Source organism: Hippoglossus hippoglossus, chromosome 4, assembly GCF_009819705.1.
Source record: "Hippoglossus hippoglossus isolate fHipHip1 chromosome 4, fHipHip1.pri, whole genome shotgun sequence".
NCBI classification, from domain to species: domain Eukaryota; kingdom Metazoa; phylum Chordata; class Actinopteri; order Pleuronectiformes; family Pleuronectidae; genus Hippoglossus; species Hippoglossus hippoglossus.
This window is the reverse complement of record NC_047154.1, coordinates 21,410,476-21,434,467: the sequence shown is the minus strand read 5'-3', so window position 1 is coordinate 21,434,467 and position 23,992 is coordinate 21,410,476. Positions and strand designations below refer to the sequence as shown.

Genomic DNA, 23,992 nt, shown 5'->3' with positions numbered 1-23,992 from the left:
AGAGAGAGAGAGAGAGAGAGAGAGATCCGTGTGCTTGTTTGTCAGTTTCCAGTCTGTAAATTAAAACCACATTGACTCACATGTACTTCACTGTAAACTCCAGTTGCGCATCAGTTGCGTCTAAAAAAAACTACAGTAACCAGTTCACCCAGCGAAGTTCGTGCAAATCGGCATCCGCATATTTTCTGGATGATGTGCGCAGAAAAATAGGGCGTTGTGGAGACTCCCTCATTCATTTGCAGAGAGAAAGTCTCCGTTCCCTAAATACGTGGGCGTGCGTAATGTATCTACAAGAGGGCTGAGAGGAGAAGGAAAAAAGGAGAAGGGCGTTTTGACTTGATCCGTATCTGGAGCACTGTAGCCCCCAATGCGTGCGGAGAGCAGGCGTTGCTGCGTGCGTAAAGACCCGCAGACGCCACAGATAGGCTGGAATTTTACTTTGGCGAGGCAAGTTTATGAGCCATTTAAGTCTCTGGACCTGTTAGACCGCTCAGACCCGTACTGTTTAATTAGGAGGTGATCTGCGTCGAGCTGCTGGTCCCGAACAGGAAAAGCGAACGTCTGTGCGTCCCGGACCCTCTTGGCTGCTTTTGAGGAAAGACATGGCCAAATTATTCCGAGCTGCTATCATGGGTCCGCCGGGATCAGGCAAAGGAACGATATCCAAGAGGATTGCGCAAAGCTTCGGCCTGCTCTATCTGTCCAGTGGCCACTATTTGCGAGAGAGTATAACGGCAAAAACAGGTAAGGAACACTGCGGTGGCACCAGGAAGAGCAAAGCCTGCAGCAACAAACAAAGAAGTTGTGTTATATGTTCCATGAGAGAACTTGGCACCATCCTAATGTTTGCTTTACTTTAATACTGCTATAACTATCACAAATGTACTTTAATCAGGTCTATAAGATGGAACATTTGCAGAATGAAGCACATGATATGTCCAAAACTTCATTCTCCAGTCCAAGCCCCCAGAGCACGAGACATTTGGATGGGAGGAAACTTGATTTTTCTTTATCTGATTTCATTCTGGTGAAGACTTAACTCACCAACTAGCATTCATTTAATTCCCAGCTCATGCCAAGCTCATGTACAGTGATAATAAACCTGAGCTCAGAGCAGAGGGCTAAGTATAAACATATGTGCGTGGCAAAGTTGTGTGTTGCAGGACAACAAACCCCTTTTTCCCTTTTCATATTATAGTTTAAAGATTGTTAAATGAGTGAAATCTATATGTGTGTGTGTGTTTTTGTTGAGAGGTTGGTGACTTGGCATGAATATTGATTTAATTACCCACAGCAGGCCTCAGGGTTTCCAGTGTGACTTTAAATAAAGTAGATTACAGAGGTCACGAGCAAGGGTTTTATGTCTTTATTTCCAGCAAGACGTCTGGTTCTTGAAGCAGGAAGCAGAACAAATATATTTACGATTGTCTGTATGTTTGTTGTGTGTCAGAGGCAGGTGTGCTGGTGAAGTCCTTTGTGGAAAGAAGCATGTTGGTGCCTGACCATGTGATGACCAGACTGATGCTGCCCAGACTGGAGGAGCTGAGCGGCCACAGCTGGTTACTGGACGGTAAGAAAAACTGTGTTTTTTGTTTTTACTCCAAACACAGCTGATAAACCAGCTTTACATACAGCAGTTGTTCTGCAGAGAGGAAATATTTTTCTTTGTTGTGCATAGTCATGCCCAGTGGTGGGAACTGCCCTATATTCTGATTGGCCAGTGTCGGTGCCACCCCCCAAAAAATGACTAATGTTAGAGGCAGGGCCTTCATTAAAGTGTTTGCATTCTGTGAAACATGGCCTCCACAGTGCTTTTACTGGAGTCTGAGGAATAACTATGTGGGAAAAATGCTCTACGTCTGTGAGTGATTAGTTCTCTGATGCACCGAGTGAGTTCCCAGCCTCCTGCTCTGGACTGTGGACACGGAGGTCAGGTCAGAGAGGGGAGATGATTCATGTCAGCAGGGTTCACCGAGTTTCTTTATCATGTGCCAGGATTTAACCCATTGACCTTTGTCTAAACATAAAAAGGTCCATGGAAAAAACAATAATAAACTTCATAATACACTCAATCTATACAGCACCTTTTAAAACAGAGTTACATGTGCTTCACAGTGACAGATCAAAAGACAGAAATAAAGTAAATAAACAGACTCGATAAAAAAGGCTTTCTTTTGGAGTACGTTTCACTTCTATAAAAGCAAACAACTTAGATAAAAATCAAGAAGGGTCTTCTTGTAGAAGTAAGTTCTGAGGTACTTATACCCACATAAATAAAGTAATAAAAACTTAATTTAAAAATATTGAAATTAAGAAAACATCTCGCATAAAATCAAGAATACATTTTTAGTAGATGTACATTCTGAGGTGCTACCATATACATGTATATAAAATAATTTAAAAAAATTTAATAATAAAAAATTTAAATAAACTCTTAATTGCATTTTCAGAAGGGACTTAAAATATGTCACTGACTCTGTTAGCCAACTTTCCTCAACCAGGTCCTTCCAGAGCTTCAGGGCCTTGACTGTATCCCCTCTTTCCCCTTTACTTTTTAAAATATTTGGTTACATATAAAATGTCAATATATTGTCTGTTTTTATCTTGATGCGATAAATAATGATATTTTGCAATGCACGTAGAAACGTGCCGGTTGGAACATGGCTCCGTGATTAGTGGAGATCATTGTGTCTTTGTCGAAGTTAAACATTACCTACATCTTCCAGAGAGATGAAAAACACTGGTTAAACAAACTGGTAAGTGATAGACTGGTTTAAACCTTGAAACGGGACATGACCGGCAAAACAAAACAATTTAGCAAGAGGAGAGGGAATGGAAATCAAGGTTTTACACACACACACACACACACACACACACACACACACACACGCACACACGCACACACACACACACACACACACACTCACACAAACACAAACAGAAATATACTGCACCACATAGACATAATTGCCTGCTCTATCCCTCTCGTGACCACTGACTGGTGCCTTCCTACGTCTTGGTAACATGATGCTCTGGTGGTTAGAGAGATTTTAACGGCTCTTTTATTGATCAAACAAAGGAACATACAGAGTAACTGTCGGCTTCCACTCAAACACATAAGGGAGCAATAAACCGCAGACAAACCCAAATGCAGGCATATCAAACCATGAAGTTAAAAAGCAGTAAAATGGGACGACCTGGCCAAGGTGACCTTTAGCAAGGCACTGTCCTTGAGGTCACCTTGAGCTCAGATTATGAAAGTGGGGCAAGAGGCAAAGTCCTCTGAAAAGGATTAAATCTGAAATATAGTACATCTTTGTTTCTTTGCACTCACGGGACCCAGAGGATGAACGTAACTGATATTGTTGCTCCAAGACTTTTTCCTCTCGTGCAACCAAGGGTTTGACATATTCGTGTTTTTGGGAGGGGGAAATATCTCAACATGATGGATTGCAATGAAATTTGGGGCAGATGTTCATGGTCCCCAGAGGGTAAACCTGTTGACCTTGACCACCATCTGCCTGGCATAGGTTGTCCCTTAGCAAGTCACTGTCAAATTGATAACACATACTTTCCAGACATGTGCGGTTCCCAGACAAGAGCTTATAACAAAGAAATAGTATTGAGGCTTGATATTCGACAGTTTAACAGTTTATTCTACATTTTAATTCAAACAACCATAAATTAACAGAAAATGCAAATAAAACCAACTATATACAGTAGAACCTGAATGAATGAATCAATTTTCAATGTTGTTGTTATATCAGTGCATATAAGCAATATCTGTGAAAGGCTGATATTAACCAATATTATCAGCCAAACAATTTACTGTTTGGGTACTACGATAAATCTTTAGCAGTAGTTAGTTAGTTACTTAGTTAGTTAGTTAGCATGCTAGCTAGAACTAAGGGTGACTCACCCAGGTCATGTTTATCTGAGGCCGTTGTGTTTTTCAGTAAGTTCCTCCACATGTGCCTAACCTGTTTTTATTGTATCACAAATCTGGAAACAGTTGAACTTAACTTGCTCTGGGCTCTTGATATTAGCAGAAATCTAAACAGGAAATACAGTTGGTACATCTTCCTTATGTTATGGATTAAAGAAAAAGGGACACACACACCACAGTCGTGAATGTTGTCGACAGAAACATAAAAGTAAAACCAACCTCCGACATAAACTCTACGTCACGTCTGTCCAGGTTTCCCTCGGACGCTGTCGCAGGCCCGGGCCTTGAATAACTTGTGCCAGTTGGACTTGGTCATCAGCCTCAACATACCCTACGAGACGCTGAGAGAGAGACTGAGTGACCGCTGGATCCACCAGGGCAGCGGGAGAGTCTACAACATGGGCTTCAACCCGCCACGAGTGCAGGTCTCAGAAGATAGATGTTTATTTATTCTTTCAGTTTCTTCAGCCCGTGATTTGTGTTGGTGTGTGTGTAGAAATTGGGTTTTTAATTCTTGCATCAGCTGGATGAAGGTTTTAAAATCAAGAAACTTCAACCAGATGAGTGACAACATCATAACTCACTACTAACTTCCCCTACTCCTGCACAGCCTATATATTTATACTCTAATACGTATTACGTATGATCTAAAGAAACGTAAAGTTATCTAAAATGTGTAATAATTACTTCTATTTCTCTTTTATTTATACGTCCCTTTTCAAAAACAAGTTTGGAAAGTGCTTTGTTTTGACTCTGTTGCACGTTGCCCCTTGTGTTGCCCTCCTCAGGGTAAGGACGACATCACTGGGGAGCCGCTGATTCAGCACGACGACGACAAACCAGAAGCTCTGATGTCCAGACTGAGACACTACAAAGATGTAGCCAAGCCCGTCATAGACTTATACAAGTGAGTGAATGTTTACTTTGCAGTGTGAACAGTCCTCAAGGAATTACATCTGCCAAGAGCATTGCACCATGGGAAGTCAAAGCCAGAAATCAAACAATGTCGTCATGAATGGGACCATTTGACTCTTAGTTTCTCCCATTTAAAAATATTTTGCTCAGCAGCGAGTTTAAAGTCTTAAACCACTTAGAGCTGTAGCAGTGTTTTATTTTATCGCTCCACATGAAACAAGCAGAGCCCCCCGTTTCCTCTGTTGTGTATGATGAGTTACATTGTTCTCTAATGACTGAATTTAAGACTACAATGATTATATATATAATAGTTTACATAATAAAGTTGGTAGGTTTTAATAAGAAGGGTTTAGTCCAGTAACATTACAGGAGTTTATTGCTACATTGGTGGAAATACTCTTTTTTTATTATTTAAACTATTATCAATGTGGCCACAACCTTTTTCTTCTCCTTTTTCCTCCCTCAGGTCACAGGGAATCCTGCACTCGTTTTCCGGCACAGAGACGGACCGGATTTGGCCTTACATCAACTCCCTCCTCAGCACCAAGATGCACACGCAGCCACCAGACACCTGCCAGCCCCAGATGCCCTGACAGTGCTCTGGAACAAAAGACCACAGGGAAACATCAGGAGGCCATTAGAGGAAGTGGGTGGATGTTTGCACGCGCTGGCCTCGGTGTTGGGTTTTAACTCGTTAGGGGTTTAGAGAAATAAATGGACCGGGACACTGATCAAAACTGTTGCCAGCCAACATGCCTGAGATTTTCAAGTTTTTCAATAATGGTTCTACATGCCAATTACCAGGAGATGAATATTTCAATATTATTGTAGTGAAATGTCAGAATTCTTCAAGGCAACATCAGAACTAATCACTTAATTAAATTGATTTGACACAAACACCAATCAAGCAGCAATTCTTCACACTTTTAATCTTTTATTTTTAATTGTGAAACACTGAATATAAAACTCAACCACAGAAAGCCAATCATGAGATCAGGCTGAATACAGACAAAAATATAATTTTGCAGTGAAACCCGTAAATTACTTTCGGAAACTGAGGAGTTTTTTATACTTAACACACCTAACAAGGTTCTTATTATAAAGTTCAGTTTATACATAGCTCTAGGTTACAGATTCATTGAGAGCAGTACTGACACTATTTTGTTTTAAATATAACCAAAATCGGACACTTTGAGTCTGTGAGCTGTATATGACGCCTACACGTCAGCTGTTACATATGCGAAACAATCCCGCAGAAGCAGTTTCTCCTTCCTTGGCTTTGTGAGTTCACTGTTTCTAGATGAGTCCATCCCTTATGTAAACAATGCACTGTGTTAACCGCTATTCTTTGCTTGTTGTGCTGGAACGCTGCAGAGTCGAATGCAGTCGTGCTCGGGCTGGTGCTGGAACCTAGTGCGGCTGAGATGAAGACCAATGCATATAATACAGAGTGTCTTCAATGTTGTTACCTTACTTTAAATATGCTATAAGGTTGCCTTGAGAGTTTGAATGTAAAGCTTGTGCTGGATTACTCAGAAATATGGGATTTATATGATTGTTAGAAGGTCATATATGTAAAGATCTTGTTTTTCAGATTATTTAAATACATCAATGAATGTTGCATTGGGAACAACTTGTGAAATGACCAGCTTTTCCAGCTTAATATTTTCACTATCAATCGTTTCAGAATTAAATAACGAGCTCCAGATCCATTATTTCAAAGTAAAAAAGCATCATGTTAGAGAAAATGCACTAAAAAATAGCACTAAATGCACTAGTCACAAAAATGCACAATCAAGACCTAGAGATTATTTTATTTTTTTCAATTCTACCTTTGTTCGTCCAGCAGTTTTGAAACTTTTAGTAAATGTTATCACATCAAATCATTTTGAATCGTTTGATATTATTTTCCTTTACGTGTGGTCCGAGGATTGTGGGTCTTGTGTGTGTTACAGATTGTAAAGGCAAGTTTTGTGTTGACTTGACCGAAGTAGTTTATATTTGTTGCTTTGGTGACAAGCGGACAAATTATGCCTGTGCATATTAACTTGTCCTTACTCGTCTTGGTGTCTTCAGCAGCAAAAGTCTGTAGATGATCATTCGATGAGTGTGTATGAAGAGTGTGTTGAGTGCGTGACCACACCCCACAGTTGTTGTGTAACCCCTCTGTGGATTTCTCCCTTTTTTCTATCCAGCAGTCCCAACATGTCACAGTCCAAGAACAATTAAACTATTTTCTCATGGCTGCTTTGTCACTTTGTCTTTCTGTTGTTGTGATGTGACCTAGTGGAACCTGTTGTGCATACAGTACAAACACCTGTATTGTTTCTCAGCCTGTCTCGTGCTTTGTGTCAGACAATTCAGCCCAATTTGATTATAATGGGTGCACACACTGACATTTGTTTCTCAGTTCAAGTGTAAAAGAAAGAAAGAAAGAAAGAAAGAAATGTTAGTGCAGTATACAAACGCAAACAATATGCTGTGACCAAAATCTATCTATCTATCTATCTATCTATCTATCTATCTATCTATCTATCTATCTATCTATCTATCTATCTATCTATCTATCTATCTATCTTTCCATCTATCTATCTATCTATCTATCTATCTATCTATCTATCTATCTATCTATCTATCTTTCCATCTATCTATCTATCTATCTATCTATCTATCTATCTATCTATCTATCTATCTATCTATCTATCTATCTTTCCATCTATCTATCTATCTATCTATCTATCTATCTATCTATCTATCTATCTATCTATCTTTCTATCTATCTATCTATCTATCTATCTATCTATCTATCTATCTATCTATCTATCTATCTATCTATCTATCTATCTATCTATCTATCTATCTATCTTTCCATCTATCTATCTATCTATCTATCTATCTATCTATCTATCTATCTATCTATCTATCTATCTATCTATCTATCTATCTATCTATCTATCTATCTATCTATCTATCTATCTATCTATCTATCTTCTATCTTTCCATCTATCTATCCAACTCTCTTTCTTTCTTGCTTTCCAGCGATCATGAAAAAGTAACGCTGCCCCTCCCTTCTTTGCTCCTCGATCTTTCATATCAGGAAAAACAGGAATCGGCAGGACATATGCAAACTTGCATTGACTCACAGGCTATAAGTAATACACCCACACCCACACACAGGACATAAGAATGCTGTGTGTGTGTGTGTGTGTGTGTGTGTGTGTGTGTGTGTGTGTGTGTGTGTGTGTGTGTGTCTCCTCCTTTTCTCCTCTAATCCTCTCAACTCCCTGCTCCCCTGTGACAGATTACACCCTCGTCAGCTGTGTTTACATCTGACACAGGGTGGAGGGCTGTTTTGTCTTTTGCATGAACCTTGATGATCATTATTGTTATATATTGTTAATATTGTTATCACCATGTGCCACAAAACCTGAAATACAGCTCGACTGGTGTTGTATTTCATGATCATTGTTTTGTTATGGGAGGAACGAGAGCTCTGCTGCCTCGTGACCTATAATGTTGAATATTGCTATAATTAATCCCCATATAATAGTTTGTGCCATATTAGTGCTGATCACCGGTTATTGATTTCTCCATTACTGCAGTTCTGTTTTGTGAGTAAAGGGTAGTGTACAAAAACTTAGTACATCTACTCAAGTACTATACTTAACATTTGAGGTACTTGTACTTTACATTAATGTCGGCATGTATGCAACTAACCCTATTTCCACTCTACTACATCTTAGAAGGAAATATTGTACTTTTTACTCCACTGCGTTTGTCTGACAGTTCTACTTCCCAGATGTCAGTGCAAACCATGTATCTCTGATTGTTTGTGATAAACTGAAGGATGAACGGCTCCTCTCTGTGTTGAGAAAATTGGAAATCAAAAGCCTCTTGCATCAGCTGAAAATTCTGAGCTTGTGAAAAGTTCACTTTTTAGAGATACATGGCAGATCCATCGAGACATACGATATATGTGCAGGGCTGTCTTGAGTTTCTTCTGGATGTTTGGCCTCTTTGGTTCTAGCTGATTAGTGGGTTATTACCTGCAAGACCCACAGAGGTTACATGCACGGTACCCCCTACCCTGTGTGTGTGTGTGTGTGTGTGTGTGTGTGTGTGTGTGTGTGTGTGTGTGTGTGTGTGTGTGTGTGTGTGTGTGTGTGTGTTTGGGGGGCTGGTGGTTTATGTGACGTACTTTGTGTTACATCATTACAAGTGCTATATAAATAAAGTCTAAATGATTGATTGATTAGCAGTAAAATGTAACATGTGCTAATATTAATCCAAACATATCAGATAGAAAAGTAACTAGTAACAGAAATAGTCATTTTACTGCACCATGAGTAATTGTCATACTTTTACTTAAGGGAGGTTATGAATGCAGGACTTTTACTTGTAATATAGTATTTTTAAAATATGCAAATACTTATACTTATAGTGAGGTTTTGAATGCAGGGCTTTTATTGTGACTGAATATTTTTAAAGTGTGCAAATACTTTTACTTTACTTATTCATAATCTGAATACTTCCTCCACCACTGCCTATAGTGAATTCAAGCAGCCAGTTTCCTGTAGTCCTGTAGCAGCTGGTTTTCCTCCAGGAAGCGCTGAGCGGCGCAGTTTCCACTGCACAGATCCATGAACATCCACACCCCCTCCATCTGGCCCATTCAAGCCCATCCACATCATCTACAGATCTACCACATCGCGGTACCTTGCTCAGTGTCGCTCTAATGCCCAAGATGTGATTGTATGATGATGCCGTAGCCTCGCGCTGCCTCTGCACTTTTACGCACGGGTTTTTTTACCGGGGGAATCCTTCCAGGACCGCGCGTCTCGTCTCGCTGGACGTTTGACGACGCGTTGACCTTTGCTCGGCAGCGAATGACAAATCAAAGGTCGGTGCGGAGGAGCCGCGGTTCAGAGCGCATCTTCACCACGGCACAGGACGGCGCACACGGGAGAATGGTAGAAAGCGCGCAGCAAGGTAAATCCACCTGCGAGATTGTATGTGTTTTACTCATCTGACAGAAAGGACGTGTTTTTGTTTTATTATAGGCCAGGCTTGTATGCGAAAAGCGGAAGGAGGAGAAGAGAGCATCGTGATGTGATGTGTGGATGTTACATAATGTCAGGCTATACCTCTGGAAATCCTCCCCACTTCCCCCCCTCACAGCGCATCTCCGCTCGGGGGGCCAGAGATGCGTTTCATCAATACGCACCGGTCCCAAGACGTAATTCTCATACACGAGACACATTAATATAAAATGATCGAACCTGTCTCTATGCTCCGGGCCTCTGTAGTGACTGGATGCGCACACGAGCATCACGACTGACTTCATTTGGTGTTTTTTTTTATAAAGGTATTATTATTTTACGCATGATTAATGGTGCATTCTGTTATTTCTACGTCATGCATTATGTTAAACGCCCCCTCATCCTTAAGATAAATGACATGAATGAGTGAGAAGGTTGCCACTCTGATTTCTGCTGGGATTTTTTTTTCTTTCTAACCAGCTGATGATGTCGGTGACGGCATTTCAGGACACCTTTAAAGGCGCATGGCACGCTCCTGTGCGTCAGATCAGGTTTATGCGCCAAAACCCAAGAAGCCAAGAGGTTTATAGACGCCACAGCCTCGGTCAACACTGTGTATTTGGAATGACAGGTTTTCTTATATCATCATCATCAGCGTTATCAGAATCACCATCTTCATCTTCATCATCCTCGTCCAGGGGAAGGCTCTGGGGTTTAGAGGACAGCTCCTCTCCTGCGTTGTCCAATAGCGCTCAGCTACGTCACCACCGTCGTCACGCATGTCACGTGAGCGGATTAACACAGCTCGTGGTGGTTTCATGTTCTGATCACCAGCCACTGAGTCACATTTGGCTCCAGAGCAAGGGAGCGTCTAATCATCCATGAGAGTTCACTTCATGGAGGCATAAGATAAATAGATTTATTGTTGAAATGTAGAAAAGTGGTATTTGTAATGTTTCTGTTTATGGTGCAATACAAACAGCAGGTGGACCAGGGGTTTAAGGGGCCTTTTATGGCCGAGGGCAAGGGCCTAGGGAGTAAATACAGGAATCTGCGTTTTTGTAGATTGAAAACTGGGATTCTCCAGTTTCCAGTTCCTTACGTAAAAGCCACTGGCAAGCGCTGAGTGCAGTGCAGCATGGATGTCTTGTGTTGTCCTGTGAGGTTTCTGTTTTTACTGCCCAGGACAAGAATCCTTGGATTGCAGCATCAAACGTCTGACAGACTCAGCCACAGATTCAAGTCCACCGCCCGGCAGCTGATCCAGCAGATTCCTGGATTCTGCTTTAACTCTTACGGGGGATGAAGGATAATCATTAATCCTCCGTCGATCCTTGAGGACGATGGTAAAAACCAGTGATGGTGGCGATACGGCTTTATAAGATACAAGGCCGCGGTCGGTTTCAGCAACGTTTCATAAAACTGTATAAAGGGTTAAAGGCTTTTTTTATGGATTCTTAAAGGAGAAGTAAATAACTAAATGAAATTCAAACCCTCAATATAGAATATCCAGTGTGGGTGGGACGCAGACTTGTGAACAGGTCTTTTCTTTGTTTCGTACATAATAGCAGAGCGTAAAAAAAACCTGTCTTACAGTGTCACAGATACCAGTGCAGATCACTACGGCGAGTTTCCATCAGCTTTATAATCTGCATTTACTGTTTGTTGGGAGCCAGTCGCCCATATTTATGCAATGGTTTCCACATATCAATAAAACTAGGATCTGTAGTAAATGTTATGATATGAAATGAGACAGAAGTTTGACATTTGCCAACACATTTTCTTTATTTTCCATTTACCTTTTCCATTTTTTTAGCAGAAGTCTGCTTATGAATGCAAATGGGGGGGTGGAGCTGCAGTAGCGAGGTACAATCCTGCTGTTCACCGCATTTTATTGTATCAAATAACTAAATGAAACCAAACTCAAAATAAAACACTTGAAGAAACACGAATTTGATAAGAACGAACTAAAATGACAAAAAATATATTTAAGAAAATGAATTTGAATTGTACTTTGACTTTTTAGTTTGGTCCGTGTCCCATTCACTAACTCAGAGGAGGCGTGATTTATGACCTATACTGCAGCCAAGCACCAGGTGGCGCTCAAGATGCTTTGGCTTCACTTTTGGGAAGCAGTCATGTCATCCATCTTCATGATCACAGTATAAATAACCTTCATCAAATCAGTAAATCTTAGTGAGATCAATAACAAATAAAACAAAAGTGTACAACATACAAGGACCATGTGTTTGGCTTCATGTGCAAGCAGTGATTATGCACGTGGCAGTGATTATGAAGCCCAAGTTGCACGTGCACACTCATGAGGGGCATCAAAGGGTAAATATCGGTCGGCACAGTTAAGAACAAGGCAGGAAGCGGCAGCACGTTTGGTCCGGATGCGACGGGTCTCGCTTTCCTCCCTCCTGGACATTCCGTTCACGCTGCGCTCCGAGCTCCCGTCTGCTCCGCTTAAAGAGTTTCCCAGGCTCATGTCCTCTTTTCAGAACCATGCACGGTTTCCGTTGCCAGGGGACAAGGCCAAGGAAGGAACCATGCCATCAGTGGTCAGTGGGTTTTGTCCGGCTCCGTCCAAGGGTCACGGCACAAAAAGCTACCAACGACAAAGGTTGAGCGAAAATTTCAAGTGTTTTGGATTTTTGATTGGATACAAAGAGGCTCTGAACATCCAAGGCTGCAATAGTAGAGAGTGATACAATCGATACAAGGCTGTCGGGGTCCTCGCTCATTTTTAGTGGCAGGTTTAGTGTTATTTAAAATAGATGATGCTGAGAGTTTTGCAGTTCTGAACAGACTTTATCATCTGTGCTTCATCTGTGCCTCATGTTGCAGACACCATCTGTCATACAATAACACATCTGTCTTACATTAAGTATTATACATTAGTATATTTTGGTCGACTTCAAGTATGACATGATTTGTCAATCAATCAATGATTATTTTGTCAAATCATCTGAGTCACTCGAAATTGCTAAACATTTGCTTTGTCGTTTTTTGTCCTATATTTGTCATTAAATTGATTTCTTTATGTTTTTATTACATTTTGGGACAAAACATGCACTTTTCTGACAAAAGGATCAATCTGTTAATGAAGAGATCGACCCGCAGGTCGAATGGCGAAGAAAGTAATTGTCATAGCTTGATAAATTCTTCAAATGACATATTGAATTTAGACAATATTCAGAGTAAACAACTTATTAAATACACCTTGGAACATTTGGCATATTTCTCACACAACATGGGCTCCTGCTAATTTTACATATGAGCAAATTCGACAACATCACATGTGAAAATCTTAGCTTCACAACTGAAGACAGACATATTTCTTTAGAATAATATCATTATACAGATTCTATTGTGTCTGCAGTACTATATTTAAGGCACGTTTACCTCTGTAACACTTATATTCCCATTAATAGTGCGTCAGTGCTTTAAAGTGACGGTTCAAAGAAAAGTTATTCATTATCCACTCACCACTATGCAGACGTGTTTGAGTCCACAAAACACCTCTGGAGTTTCAGGGGTAAACAGCTTTGCAGCCAAATCCAATCCAATTTAAGTAAATGGTGACCACTTCTTCAAACGTAATAAAACAACATAAAAAACATAAAATCCCTCCATACTTGGTGTCATCCAAGTGTCCGTAAGCCCCGACATTCAAATTTGACTCGAAACAAGGTCATTTACACCATGTTTTTTGCCTGAGTGTGTGATCCAGGCGTAAACATGGCTCTGGGGGGATAACAGCAGATATTTAGACTAAAAACACGGTGTAAATGAAGCCACGGGAGCAATGTGGAGGCATCTTCTGTTATTTTCTGTCGTTTACTTCAATTGTATTGGATTTGGCTGCAACACTGTTTATCCCTGACACTCTAAAAGTGCTTTGTGGATTCCATCGGCATAGTGGTCAGTAAATATTGAGTAAATTTTCAGTTTTGGGTGAACTATCCCTTTAATGACTGTATTTTAACTTGGGTTTTTTTTTTACTGATTTTGATCAAATTTAGTAGAAAATGTAGCCTTTGAAACACTCAGCATATTTTCCCAGCTACTGAGTGTGAATAATAGATGCAGCAGTAACATTAGAGGACTGTGTGTTGAGGTGGATTTCCCTTTTACTCAGTCGGGGACAGAAGCAGCAGCAGCAGCAGCAGCAGCAGTAATATGCGGTGCTGAGGAAAGAGTGGAGGCGCTAGACTCACTCACACACACACACACAGGGAGAGAGAGGGAGGGAGGGAGGGAGACAGAGAGAGAGAGAGAGAGAGAGAGCGAAAGAGAGAGAAAGAGAGACCACCCAGGATATTTCTCCCCATCTCACCAGAGGAGACCGGTCGTCCTGTCCTCTCCTCTCCTCCCCGGACATGTGGTGCACTGGGCGGCAGCAGCAGTTGTAGAAGCAGCAGCTCTGTGGTGGAGGAGGTGGTGGTGGTGGTGGTGGTGCAGCCTCGGCGCGTCCTCCGGGTGCCTCCTTTTGTCTTTTAACTCCTCTTCTGTGTCCGTCGGTAATGAGCTTGCTGGGGGCCTACAAGAAAAAGACCAGTTACGATGGCTATGAATCTTTGCAGTTGGTCGATAGCGGCGGGGAGAGCTTCAGTGTCGGCAGCGGCGCAGGAGGAGGAGGAGGAGGAGGAGGAGGAGGAGGCGGCAGCGGCTTACTCGGAGGCTCCATAGCAGCCACACTTGGACCGAAGGCGGGCCCGCTGAGAGAGGAGGACTGCAGCACCATGGACAGCTCAGGTAAGAGTCTCTGATTGGGGGCTGACGTGGAGAAGCTGCTGCAGGTCTGTGTGGAGACTTTACACCGGGGTTGTGTTTCTGCAGAGGGCTGACATTAATGAAAGTGTGCAACCATGCTATCCCCTCTGGAGCTCCCAGCCGTGATCCCACCTAAAATGCAACTACTATTGGCCACTTACATATTAAGATATGTCCCATGTGATTGGCTATGGGCAAAATTGCTGTTATAATATGAGGGAAACGAAATGTAATGCACATGACAGAGTTAATCCTGCAAATTGTTTATTTGTTATGTTATAAAGTGTTGGAGATGCAAAGCAAATGTTGTACAATGTACAATAAAGGCATTATTTTCTATTCACACCATAGATTGTACCTAATCTATGTACGACTGTGTTTTTCAGACGCATTAAGTGCTCAAAGATCTTTGACATTAATTTAGTATATTTTGAATGGTCATACATATATTTCAGATAATATTCACACATATAGTAGCGTATGCAGCAATACTCTTTTGTCCATAGTATGGAAACGTTTACACAAATTGTTCCAAATGTTTTACACGTTTTAAAAGGTTTATTAAATTTATTAACCACATGAAAGGCCCTATTAACTTTCTGATATATGAATTAAATTATATAAGCATGAGTTTTAGTCTCACCTGTCTTGAATGATGGATTAATAGTCTATTAAAAAACCCTATCTTTAGCTATATATCATTGCATCTGTTTATCATTAATCTAATGACAAATTCTTGACATGCTCTGTGGGATCCAGTCACAACAACTGCAGGTGAGGCTTGTGCCCGCCTCTGCCCTGTATTCACCTCGCTGCAGTGCTCTTTGGAGTCAGCCGGCCTCCAGGGGACCGACGTTTGTGTGAAACAAAAGGAGGTGGAGGAGGAGGGTGGGAGGTGGGAGGGTCAGCTGAAGGGAAGGAGGGTTGGGGTTGGGGATGGCGGTGGAGAAGGGGGCGGGGTCCAGTGTCAGATGTCTCTGTGTGGCGGGTTAGGATGCCCCCTTTTGATGTATGCATGTGTGGCTGTTTCTCCCCGTCCGTATGTGACATCCATCTGTCCCATTCACAAAAACCCCGGATTTGAGAGGGTAAAGGTTGGCACTCTAGAAGGAGGGAGACGCATTCAAAGAAACTATTGATCTCTCTGGCAAAGCCGAGAGCCAGTGCTGTGCCGAGTGCTGCTAATGTACCGCTCTCAGTTTCTGTGAGCGGCCGGCCGCTCTGCAGCTTCATTACCTGACAGAGCTCTGTATCACAGCCTGTATCAGAGCCTCCCCTGCATGGTTTCTGTATATTTGCAGGGTTGTTTTGTCACCGTAGCCGATTCACCAGCCTGCACACTCCCACATCCATCTGGTTACTGACACAGAGGCCCGTCGACCAGGGAAGCGAGCAGGAAGATTCACACAGAGATAAAAACATAGAATGGAGACGAACAAAGGATGTTAAAGAGATGTAGAAGTATATTTACATGAGGAACATATAGAACAGGAAACATTACAAGAAAGATCAAAATCAGATGGACACAGTAGACACAGTTGATCTTTGGACAATAAGAATTAAATAAACTCATGTTCAAGAAGTTTAAGGACATTGATTATGTTGAATACACGACCTGTAGTTTGCTTAAAGAATTATGTCAGTGCGGTAGAAGTCAGATATTTAATATTTTTACTGTTATAGCTGACCAAACAAAGATTATGTCGAACACTAGAAAGACCAGTGGACGCTAACATCAGTGTTGAAACTCCTCCAAGTGTAGGCGCGATGACTCTGAGAGGTCAAAAGATGTTTATCGGAAGAAACAAATATCATTTTGCAATTCAAATTATGTTTTATATGCAACATTGAAGGGGGCTTGCATTTGATATAGAGGCCTTGACCTGACCTGACTCCAGTGTTACATGTTTTAAATATTTTATTCGTTGCCAAAGTTCAACAACAATACAAATTTATGACCTGAATAACAGAGCTGTCATCAGATATTCATGAGCTCGGACACTGCAGGTTCAGGTCGGCACTTATCTCAAGGAGAGCTGATATATCGATGCATGGGATTTAAATATTAGACTAATTCAAATCCATGTCAAATGCGGGTATACTGTAAGTTTCGATATTTTAGACCCAGCATCATTCAAGCTGTATGGATGGATATTTAGGGACAAATATTTGGGGCTGTAGGAAGAAGCCAACATCTCTGGACATAACTAGAACCGTCTCTCTCTTTCCTAAGCCTCCCTCTGTCTGTCTCTCCCTCTGTTTCCACTGGGTGACTCTATAAACTGCAGATAAAGATGGACGATGCATCTTAACTTTGTACAAAAATGAAGCCAAAACATCCCAGATACGGGCGCTGCCATCTTGCACTTTTGGTGCCGCAGTGATCACGGTCACGATCATTTTATGGCATTGAATTAACTTAAACTAATAGGAACAATGAAAAAATATACATCTGTATGATAAGAACTACCTGAAAATGCTAGAAACCGTCTTTGGAGAATTTTTTTTGACTTGTTAATTTGGCCGTGTCCCATTGACTAACAATGAGGAGACAGGGTTTATGACCAATACTGCAACCAGCCACCAGGGGGCGATCAAGATGATATGGCTTCACTTTTCGGGAGCTGTCAAATCCTCCATCTTCAATCACAGTCTGTGATGTTGTTATACAGTCTATGGTCGACTCTGTTAAAGTGGAGGCGGTGGTCCTGATCCTGTTCTAGGGGAACAGCTCTCTCTCTTTCTCTCTCACTCTTTTCTGATAACTTTGAATTACCTCTTTTTCTGTCATCATCACCGCTGCCGCTCTACCTGTGCAGGTATCGAACATGATTGGCGGATCCAGGCCGAGCTCACATAAGCTCTTGATTTCAAGGTAGAGCAGGATGTAGGCTTTTTGTTAAAACGTCCTGTCATGCTCCCTGACAGAGAAATCTGCATAGTAATGAAGTTAAAAATAGACGGAACCTTACTGGTGAAGTTACAGCGTTAGGCAAGAGGATCATGCTCAATATGTTGAAGGAATAGTTTGATGTTTGGGGAATATGCTCCCTTGATTTCTTGCAAACACTTTCCTATCTGCATCTTGTGAAACTACCACCAAATATTTCCCAAACTATTTCTTTAAATAAAGTATGAATAATACGTATATGACAGCGGCCCTGTGTGTGTCAGCTATGTGGAGAGCCAGAGAGAGAGAGAGAGATTGGCCAGATCACAAGAGTGTGGATATCCAACTGAGCCCAGTGGGACACGTCATGACTTGAAATTATGTTTGGGTTCAGGTCTTGCTTGTAATCAGTGGAAAACATCAGACTTTGTTCAGGCTCCGACACAAAGTACAGAACACCTGTTGGGTTTGGGTCAAGCTCGGTTAGTTTTCTTCCTGGGAAAGGACGGATTCTAATTGAGGTCTGAGCCACACTCACAGAAAATTCACTTCAGAAAGCTGAGGATCGTTTATTTGCAGTGCAGTTTCTTTGCAGTCCCTTTATGGTGTTAGTGTTAACATTGTATGCCATTCATTTCAGAATGAATGAATGAACTTAGGCTTGTGAAGCCCTTTCAGATCTGAATAGATAAACCAAAAGTGCACAATACCCGTTAATGAATAAGAACTCTAACTTCTACCTTGAACTGCCATGGGGGGACGTTGACGTTTCCCTTTTATTAAGCTCGAAGACTCACAAGATACAAATTTAAAGGTTCAGTGTGTAGAATTTAGTGACATCTAGTGGTGAAGTTGCGTGTTGCAGTTAAACACCCCTTACCTCGATGTAAACGTGAAGTATTTATATATAAAGGGCTCATTCTAGGGTAAAGAAAACAACATTTTTTACAATTTAGATGATTACAAATGAGTGAAAACATCACTAGGATTATTTCACATTCAATTTCTGCCAATAGATCCTTTCTCCTAAATCTTACACACTGAACCTTTAATAAAGAATAGTCAAAATTGAATTAGCAGATTTGACCAGTTCCCATGATATAAACGCTCAGAAGCATCTTTCTTTAGACCTTCCTGCCTCTGGGTTTCAGACAAAATGTGAATTCTCAAGCCCAACCTGAAGTAACCTGGATGACATTTATATTGACACGAGGTGCTTATATATAATAATACAATTTTTAAAAAAGGTTTAATTTTCATTATCTCAGTGTCTCTGTAATTCGGTTCAATTCAGTTGACAAAACCTGATTTAACTATGGTAATCTTGATTGCCACGGGCAAAGTTACATTTGAGTTCTGTGGATATGTGCAGCGTGAGTTCAACGAGCAGGAACTTTATCCCTCAAGTCGAAAAAATAAATCCCTGTCACAAATTTCAAACTTCAGAGATGAAAAGTCTAAATTTGGAAATTAACGAGACTCTCAAATAACACATGGCGGAGGAGGGTGGAGGAGAAGAGGCATCAACAATGGGAAAGTTAGGCTTTTGATGAAGGAGAGGAAAACACAGAAAACTTCCTCTCAACAGAGTTTCTGTCTAGACAGACTTCCTCTGAGACACTGTGTGTAATGGCTTTGTAAATACGTGTTTAATCATGAAAGTCTTCTGCTCTAAATTCAATTTTTTAACGTGTCCCTCCACTGAACCACAAATGTTTATCTAGAAAAATAAAAAACTGACACATCTCTGAGATGTTTCTTAGGCGGAAAAACGAGGATTATGAGTGAACTGTCAGCTCTAAGAGAGAATAGGAGTTAGGAGAATAATCACTGTTTAACAATATGATGCAGGTTCTGCTAGATTGAAAATAATCCATATTCAGTTGTGATCCTTCCAGCCCCCACAGTCTATGAGAACCTTATATTTCATTTAATTATTTCATTGTTGTTACCTTTTTTTTTTTGAATGCTCTAATAATCAGAAAACTCATCACTTTTCTCAAACTGTCCATTGCTGCACCTCCTCTTTTCAGCCTCTGTCTGAAACCCTTGGTTTTAGGTCCTGTCTCTTTAAGATCCCCCCCCCCCCTCCCAATAAATACCAGTCTGCTCTGATTGGTGAACTGAAAGAGGAACTGGAAGAGGAAAGAGAAAAGCTAATTTAAAAAGAAGAACTAATCTAAGAGTGACTGTTTCAGGTCTACACGAATCAAACATTGTGCCCCACTGGCATAAAGCAAAAATGGCTTCTTATTGTCTATTAGCTGTTCCTCTTCGTGGCAATAACATCACAGTAATGATACTGTTTTATCTCACCCTGATGTGCTCAACTTCACCTCTGCGAGCATTGGCCAGATAAAGATGGAAGTCCAGTGTATGGACTCGATCTGGAGTCGTACAAGGTTCCTGCAGAGTCGCAAAGAGAAATCTTTTTATGCGATCATTGGTGATTTGGAGAAGCTCCCTTTCAACTTGTTCTCCTGAATTTCTTCCATTAGGGGTAAAGTGCACATATAGTCGTGCATTAAGGGGTTACCAGCAGAGAGGGTTGATAGTGTCTGCAGCATGAGAGAAAATGAAGAAGAGGCACAGTGATCTTCCTCTAGCTGGACCTTATCACCTTCAACTGTATCTCCGCTATAAATCAAGTTTTAATATAAAATCATTAATCCAGCTTTGGCTTTAATGCAACACATGAACTACTCTCTCCTTATTTCTCTATTGTTTCCCATTTTGCACCAAATCCTCGACTACTTGTTATACATATGCACATAGACACAGACCCTGGACGTCTGAATGACTCAATTTGAAACAAATTAAAACTCCACCTGAGTCAGAGGCTGTTCCCAAGGAAAGGTGAAGCTTTGTGGGACCTTACCCTCAAGGTCCCCTCTATTAGAACCATCGATTCAGAGAGTTGATTCACAAAGTTATTGATTATTGGTGTGTCGGTGGGTGGTCTCCTGTGACCAAGAGTCAGATGCTGCCCATTTAAAGAACGCCAATGGGTGCTGATAGTGACACAGACACACAGCCCCCCGATGGTATGCGTTTTATTGTGCGTCTTATCTCTTGTGAGCTTGGGCAAGTATTGTCTAACACAGTGAAATGTGTCATCTGATTTCTGATTGGCTGATGTCGTTCCCCAGATATGGACGCCAATTCTGGCGGCGGACTGCTGGACATGGTGAAGGGAGGAGCGGGGAAGTTCTTCAGCAACTTCAAGGACAACCTGAAGGACACGCTGAAGGACACCTCCACCAAGGTCATGCATCAGGTTGCCACGTAAGTGAATCTTATATTCCCACCTGCACCGTAGCAAGGTGTTCTTACTGTTTCACTCAAAGTTGACCATGCTCATCAAATGCCATGACATCATTGGTTTGAATGGTATTTCTCTTTATACAACAGAAGAAGAGGTTCAATATTTCCACAACTTGTTTCGGATGTTTCAGTGGTGTCAAGACAAACTCTAGACAAACTCTGGTCCCCTTTTCTTTGCTGCACAAGCTGTGGCCCATGTGTACTTCCCCTAGGCCGGGGCAGTGCATGTACGCGCTCACACAGATTGTAGCCTGGGGCAGGAATCATACAGCTTGTGGCCCGGGGCGGGCTTCTGTGTAGTTCGAAACATTTCACTGGTAATGTGCTTGCACAAGTTGGAAAATATGTAAAGGTCCAAAAGATCTACAAATGTCCGGTTCCCACAGCTCTGGGACAGGATGAGTGTGGCGGGGGTGGGTTGCTCTTTTTATATCAAACATACTGTGTGTTGACAATGGCCAGTTTGGACTCTCAGCAAATAAAGATGAAATGATGATGTTCCTTGAAGTTGAAGACCAGACTCCCACAATGAGACTGTAGTTATGAGCCACATCTACAAATCAAACACAATGACAGCCAGCATAATGCTGCTACTACTGAAAAACACAGTGTATCTTGCAAAATCAAGCACATTTAAAAACATGGATGATATAAAAGCATTCTTTGCATCTGAAATGCTTTGATTGTTGTAATTGCACACTCCAGATTCCTGTAGTAAGAATAACAGTGATTCAAATATAAGTGATATATTATATATTATAATGAAAAAAATCATTATAATAATATTTAATTATCGATGTTTTGATGTCATCCAATTGCATGAATGTATATTTATTATACATTTGTCTGCTAAATGGTGAAGTGATGGTTACACTGTTGTTTCTGTTGTTGAATCTAAAGTAAGTCAGTGACAGATTTAGAAGGAGGCAGCCGAGTCTGGCACAGCTCGGTCGGCCCAGTGTGTTTGTGCACAGGCATCTGCACAGGGCAGCACAAAGGGGCCTCTGTGCTGTCAGGAACACACACACACACACACACACACACACACACACACACACACACACACACACACACACACACACACACACACTATTGACTAAGCAAATTTGACGGTGATTATTCCTCTCTCGTGTCTCCTCTCCTCTGCTGCTAGACCAACTCCCACTCTTCTGTTGTTCCCTTGTGCTTTCTGCCACCTCTCTCCTCTCCTCTCCTCCTTGTCTCCTCTCCTCTCCTCTCCTCTTCCCTGGTCTCCTCTCCTCTCGTCTTCTCTCCGTCCATCGCACCTCTCCTTGCTGAATTATTCATGGCGGTTCATTGTGCCAAATGGCCAGTGCACTGCTGATACAGAGGGATTAATTTCATCAGGGCCCCGTGTGTGTTTGTGTGGACGAAGTATGTATGTGTTCGAGTGGGTGGTTGGGATAATGGGGTGGTGGGAGGCAGGCTACTGGACTGACTGGCTGAAAACCTCAGAAAAGGAAGGTAGTAAGGCGGTACTACAATAATGTACCACATTTTAGTGCACTTCAGGTGTCATCAGTAACTATCCTCCGGTGTGTTGTTGTACAAACAACATTCCCTCGCTTTATTTAGAGACGACAGACGGAACAGTTTCCAGAACACAAGGTTGTACTTTTTAGTTTATAGTCCTTATAAATAAATAAATCAGCTTCTTGTGAACGGAGCTCTACCACTCACTATCTAGTACGTTGGATCTACAGAGCAGTTCCGAGCACGATGATAGGATTATACAGATGTAGAATTATAATCCTGTGTGATGAGCGTCAGTGGTTCGTCCGTGTCGAGTCTGTTCATGAAACTTGGAGGTAAAGCCAGTCAGTTCATTTGAGAGACATAATAAAAGGGGGTGGAAGGCGTCTGGCGTTCATGGGACTTAATGATGACCTCCCTGCTCTTAATTTACACCTCAGCGGTTTGTCATATTTATCTTGTGCAACTGAGCAACCAACTGCAAACAAACAATCTGCTTCCTGTTTACACAAGCACCTGTATGACCAGTGTACGCCAGCAGCCATTAGCTCCACCGAGGAGGGACGTGTTTTCATCAGCATTTGTTTGTTTGCTTATTTGTTAGTTTGCAGAATCACAGTTATGATCAGGGATTGTTTAGACTTTCTTTGCGGGACAAGGCGACATTTTTGCTGATTTCTCAGATGGATCTTGATGAAAGAAATCAGGCAGGTTAAGGGGACTGATATTTATGAGTGTGTCCACTTTGGTCTTGATGCAAACGTAAATCAGATTTAGTGAATTTGAATGTGGTCTCATGTGGGACAACTGATGTATTTTTAGTTTGATATTGGTTTTCAGGCGTGTTGATATGGACAGAGATGACTTCTGATACGTCAAAATGAAAACACTGTTGTGCGTATGGAGCCTCATCAGCTTTGATTCAGTGTCATCAACCTTGAAGCTGTTGTCAGCAGAAAATCGTATAGTTCACGATCAGATTTTCTCTATAGTTGCACAGTTTTCAGTTTGGAGGTTTTCCAGCAGCTTCAGGTTGTGTATTGGTCATTTCTCATTTAAAGAGACAGTTTCATACCTGTGTATCGGCCAAAACTGCCGGATGTCTTCATAAGAAATTCACACGAATGTGCCTGATTTATGGTCAAAGCCCTGCGAGGTGTTAACCGGGCGCAATTTGATTGGTTCCTCTCTGCTTCAGTCTCATCTATATTCGGGGCGAAGGGCCGTTGCTGAATTATTGAACGCAGCCTGTTTGTTTATTTGTTTGTTTACCTGACTGAAGAGGGAAACCAATCAGGAAACAGGACTCACCGGTGTGTCCGTGTGTCTGTGAGCGGTGGAGTCTGGGTGGCTGATGTGGTGAAAGGCATCGTGTCCTTGGTCTCTAACCAGACTGCCCCCCCACCACCACCACCATCACCACCTCCAACCCCCCCCCCCCCCCCCCCATCCCGTCAGAAACACATTCATCTCTGTCTGTCTCCATTCTCTTTCCTCTGGATGTGGATTAATACAATCCAGATTAAACAAGTCACAAATCGAGTCAACTGTTTTGGCCAAAAGAGAAAAGGTAAAATAAGTGATTGTGGAGAGAAGCATGCAGGG

At 41.7% G+C, this 23,992-nt stretch overlaps 2 protein-coding genes across 6 annotated transcripts in view; both read left to right on the top strand.

Annotated features, from left to right (window-relative positions):
* Nucleotides 1-156: 156 nt before the first annotated feature.
* Nucleotides 157-22,534, top strand: ak4 (adenylate kinase 4). Of its 3 annotated transcripts, none has more exons than XR_004613581.1 (6): nt 157-744; nt 1,451-1,570; nt 4,199-4,371; nt 4,735-4,853; nt 5,328-5,922; nt 22,523-22,534. XR_004613581.1 is itself a non-coding variant. In XM_034582372.1 (5 exons), exons 1-5 carry the CDS (start codon nt 603-605, stop codon nt 5,452-5,454), a joined length of 681 nt encoding a protein of 226 aa, XP_034438263.1. In that variant the 5' UTR covers nt 157-602; the 3' UTR covers nt 5,455-7,106. The 3 variants fall into 3 exon arrangements, 1 of the variants encoding a protein (XP_034438263.1); XR_004613582.1 differs by lacking the exon at nt 22,523-22,534 and adding an exon at nt 6,226-7,106 and having other exon boundaries at nt 5,328-5,507; XM_034582372.1 differs by lacking the exon at nt 22,523-22,534 and having other exon boundaries at nt 5,328-7,106.
* Nucleotides 9,555-23,992, top strand: part of dnajc6 (DnaJ (Hsp40) homolog, subfamily C, member 6) — a 29,835-nt gene continuing 15,397 nt past the window's right edge. Inside the window, exons 1-3 of one of the 3 annotated variants that reach the window (XM_034582371.1) lie at nt 9,555-9,850; nt 14,490-14,661; nt 20,719-20,854. In XM_034582371.1, the coding sequence (XP_034438262.1) occupies nt 14,649-14,661; nt 20,719-20,854 (149 nt within the window). In that variant the 5' untranslated portion in view covers nt 9,555-9,850; nt 14,490-14,648. Of the gene's footprint in view, nt 9,851-14,207; nt 14,662-20,718; nt 20,855-23,992 lie in introns of those variants that run through there. The other 2 variants (XM_034582369.1, XM_034582370.1) reach the window with 2 other exon arrangements.